The sequence below is a fragment of the Notothenia coriiceps genome, unplaced genomic scaffold (assembly GCF_000735185.1).
Source record: "Notothenia coriiceps isolate Sejong01 unplaced genomic scaffold, NC01 NC01_scaffold00018667, whole genome shotgun sequence".
NCBI lineage: Eukaryota > Metazoa > Chordata > Actinopteri > Perciformes > Nototheniidae > Notothenia > Notothenia coriiceps.
In genome coordinates, this window is record NW_011351368.1 from 1 (window position 1) to 4,699 (window position 4,699).

Consider the following 4,699-nt stretch of genomic DNA (forward strand, 5'->3'; position numbering starts at 1 on the left):
TGGGGTAGTTTGATTTCCTTACAGGGGTCACCATTAACCTTCTAGTTAACCTAAACCTTGTTCTTCAGTCTAGTACAGTCTACCTGCAGATCACTTCACTTTGGAATACTAAATCAACCTGCACACAAGCAGAGGTCGGAAGTAGTGAAGTACAAATACTTTGTTACTGTACTTATGTAACATTTTCTGATATCAGTACTTTACTCCACTACTTATTTTTCTGACAACTTTTTACTTTTACTTCTTACATTTTAACACAAATACCTGTGCTTTCTACTTCTTACATGTTGAACATAAACACCTGTACTTTCTACTTCTTACATGTTGAACCCAAATACCTGTACTTTCTACTTCTTACATGTTGAACACAAATACCTGTACTTTCTACTTCTTACATGTTGAACTCAAATACCTGTACTTTCTATTTCTTACATGTTGAACTCAAATACCTGTACTTTCTACTTCTCTCATTTTCCAAACAGGCTGGTTCCTTTAGTCTGAATGTGTGTTTGGTGGCGTGATCATTATTATTTAGAGTCATTGCGTGCCTATTGATTTGAACACGATCCGTGTATCCATCATTTCCTGGTGTTCTCTAAAGAAGAGGGACCAATGAAAACGTTGTCATGTTGCCGTTGGTCACCATGGAAACATTCATTAGCTAACGATGACATTATTGTTCTATTAATATAAAGGGAGGTCAGGTACTCTTTAAAACAGCTGCTAGTTATGGGTACTTTTTACTGAAGTACATTTCAAAGCCTCTTTACTTTTACTCGAGTAAAGAAGTTTAGTCAGTACTTCTACTTTTACCTACTTTTAGTATTTTTAAACAGGAATATCTGTACTTCTACTTGAGTAAAGGATGTGTGTACTTTTGCCATCTCTGGCAACAAGTCACATCGTGCAATTAACTCATCTGTCTGGTAAATAAGCCGATTGAATTTTCATTGTTTCTCACCTGGCATTCATGTGGCTTCTCCCCGGTGTGGACGAGGAAGTGTTTCTGCAGGTGAGCCAGCTGGGTGAAGCCTTTGCTGCAGGTCTGACATGTGAAGGGTCTCTCGCCACTGTGGACACGAAGGTGAACCTGAAGAGGAAATAAAAAGATTTGCTTAGACATGTGGGTATTGTAAATACATGTATATCTTGAGGAGAGCTTGCTTAGTGTGTGTGTAATGTGTTTCCTATGAAAGCCAATAAAATAACTCTGTAGCGTTGCTCGACTCACCTTGAGGTTCGACAGTTGTCCGAAGGTCTTGCTGCACACGTTGCACTCGTACTTGATTTTCCCGTTCTGCTTCGTCAGTGGGTACGGCAGCGCCTTGTATCCCGCTGACCCGGGGCCACGCTTCATTTTGGACAGGTTCATGGCCTCCTCGTCATCGCTCGAGTTGCACAGCATGGCAGAGGTAGGCTTGGTGGGCAGCCGCTCGCTGGGAGGGGATGTGCCCGCTGTCGGGGAGCCTCTGGAGGGGGCGGGTCCATGTGGGTGTCCGTGATAATGGTGCTGAAGCCCCCGTTTGTCCTTCAGATAGGCGGCAGCTGAGAAGGCACTGCTGGGCCTGGGCAGGAGGAACTCCCTGTGGGACGACATGGAGGACAGGTGGACACGATCGGGCATCAAGAAGCGCCTTCCTGCTGCGTCGGCGGGCAGGTGGGACACGTGAGGGGGCATGTAGAGGGGGTACATCCTGGGGAAGATACCTCCTACGGTAGGGACGCCTCCGCCTGGAAGAGGGTAGTGATGGGGAAGGAGGTAGCGTGAGTACGAGGCTCCTGGAGGGTAGAAGGATGAAGGGGTTGGTGGTGGGGAGTAACCAGGGTAAGAACTGAGTCCAGTGGGGTAGAAAGACCCTGTTGCCGGGCCCGAGGGGCTTCCCTGAGGACTGCTGTCTGGGCTGCTCCTCGCCGACGGGCTGGGCGTCGCCGAGGACTGATTTCCTGGCGACCGGGTAGCGGGGTAACCGTGTTTGTGTCCGAGGAAATCTTCGGGGATGTGAGTGTGGGGCCTGAGACCCGGGTAGAGAGCTCGAGGGTACAGGGGCCGCTCGGGGCTGTCGGCGCAGCGCGGGCGGGTGGGAAGAGGCCGGCTCGGCTCCCTTTTGATCGGCAAGGAAGGAGAGGAGGAAGAGGACGTGCAGTTGGTGCCTCGGAGGATGGAGAGGACGCTGTGTTCCCTCTTGGGTTGGACGGGGGTTACCGCTGCGGGGGGCGGGCTGGAGGCGTCGACCAAGCGCTCCTCACTGCTCACCTGCTGCTGCTTCACCTCCAGGAGGGACTGCTCTGGAGAGACAAGAGGAAGATAAAAGGTCAGTGGAAGTTTCACCAGATCAAGAAACAATTGTTTTCCATTTATCATTACTTTTTATTTCACAACACACAAACTGAAAGTCTTTCCAAAAAACGAGTCAGCTTGTCGAAGTAATTCATTTTAGATTCTGTTAAAATTGTGTCTAACTATTTATTTAGTTTCTTGCATAATTGTGTCTCTTGTACTGATTTATTTATATTTCTTGTTGCACTAGCTGTATTTCTTTTCATGTCTTGTGTATTTTTTATGTTGCATTTGCGCAGGTGAGATTTAGGATTGTCCTCACCAACTCTACGCTGTAGTGCACGTGACAGTAAGCCTCTGAGTCCCTGAGTGTGCCACAGGGTTAAGGAACACCATAAGTAACTCTGCGGGCCAATTAAGGTGACGGGTTTGACGAACGATCATGGGGGGCCAGGAGCGGGGGGGGTCAAAAGACAGGAAGTGATGCGTGACAGCTGCCTCTGGGCATTGTGTGTGTGTTTATATCTCAGTGTGTGTGCCTATAAAATCAAGATAAAATCAAAATGGTGGCAGACAGACAGGGCTGATGGAAGGTTTCCTGCTAACGATATCCTCCGAAAAAAAAGGCTTGGCCTCCACCTGCCCTCCACACTACACACACACACACCAACTCATCCACACCATGTCACAAGATACACACACAGAGGCGCCTTCAGACAAAGGCCTCTGTCTGATGTGTTGACTCTTACTCTTGACTCACTTTTAGAACTGATGTGATCCAACTTGGAACCAAGTACGTTGAAAACCACTTCTTCTAAAGCACAATCAAATCATTAATAATTAGCCTGCATTGCAAAGGGGCAGCCACTGTTTGAATACAAATGGGCAGCTAACACACACACACACACTTTTGATCAAGCTCCTACTCTCCTGATTTATGTGGCCGTTTGCTTTTGTTTCCAGGTCGAAGGTTAGATTAGAGAGCTTCCTCCTCACTCTCTCACACCTACTGTCTCCCCTGCATGATGAAAGAGTGGATTAGACACACACACACACACACACACACACACACACACACACACACACACACACACACACACACACACACACACACACACTCACTAGTCAGCTAGCTGCACATCTCGGCTGTTAAACGGCTGCAGACCCGGCCCTTAAAAAGCTGCTGTCTATTATCTATAAGCTCATTTACTGCCCGTTCAACTTTTTACCACAGGGTCACCCAGAGTGTGTGTGTGTGTGTGTGTGTGTGTGTGTGTGTGTGAGAGATGGAGTTAATCCTGAGTGCCAGCACTGATGAAATTAGTTTGACTCCCCCTGATTCACACACACACTCAGTCAGTGACCCTTCATCAGTAGTATAGCGGCAGTGTAAACACTGAGGCTATCACTTAGCCTTCCTCCTCCTCCTCTTCCTCCCCCCTCTTTCTCCTTTTTTAGAATACAAACAGGGCGGCCATCTTGAGATATCAATCTGTCAACACGGCCCTTCTGCCAGGAAGTTCAAGTAGTCAACAGAAGGGGGTGGGAGGCGCACATCTACCTCCATTACTCCCTCCTCTTTTAGGCAAATGGCCGACACACTCTCACACACACATGCATGTGTTTGAGATGAAAAGACATGGGTGTGAATGTGTTGGCATGCCAAGCTTATGACTGTGTGTGTGTGTGAGAGTGTTTTTATCGAGAGCGTCTTTGAACACACACACACACACACACACACACACACGGCTGACAGGTGCTTTCAAGTGCTAACACTTGAAGAACGCTAAACGCCGGCGACAAAAAGAGAGAGAGAAGAAGAGAGAGGAGAAAGTGAGACAACCCAAGTCATTTTGCTCACACACACACTAACACACACACGTCTGGTTTTGCTATGACTGCACTGGAAAGAGCAAAAACCGGTGAGAAAAACATGAAGCGGCAGACGTGACTTCGATCATCCGGCAAAAAACGCTACATTTTGAAAATAAATGCGTATTTAAAATTAATTTGAATGATTTTTTTTTTTTTTTTATATATATGTAATCTATGCTAATTTAAATCAGTAAAAAAGCTGGATAGCCTGACTATAAGAGTGACCTTCTCTTCTTCTACCTTAGTCAGAACGTTTGTGGTTTCATCTTGTTTTTACTCAGCCCGTGAGATTATTTCGGACTTTCTGTGCGGCTCAAACTCCGGTCCAACGTTCAAAAGCCCTAATTTATTTAGCTACGTAAAATAAGGATCTCTTTAGATGAACAAAGGTAAGTGTTTCTGCTGCAGGTGAACGTTCAAGTCAGTGGCAGGTCAACAGGAGCCAGTGGGGGGGCCAAATGACAGAGGCAGCTAATTAAAGGCAACATATAGTATACTGTACTGACTTTAGAGAGGGGGAGAGGATGGGGGTTTGGTAAGGGAGAG

General features: G+C 46.8%; 1 protein-coding gene across 1 annotated transcript in view; it reads right to left on the reverse strand.

Moving 5' to 3' along the window:
- Positions 1 to 910: 910 nt before the first annotated feature.
- LOC104951196 (PR domain zinc finger protein 1-like) overlaps positions 911 to 4,699 on the reverse strand; it is a 12,677-nt gene continuing 8,888 nt past the window's right edge. The window contains exons 5-6 of the mRNA XM_010777834.1: positions 1,232 to 2,286; positions 911 to 1,090 (exon numbers count right to left, since the gene is read on the reverse strand). Of these exons, the coding sequence (XP_010776136.1) occupies positions 911 to 1,090; positions 1,232 to 2,286 (1,235 nt within the window). The remainder of the gene's footprint in view (positions 1,091 to 1,231; positions 2,287 to 4,699) is intronic.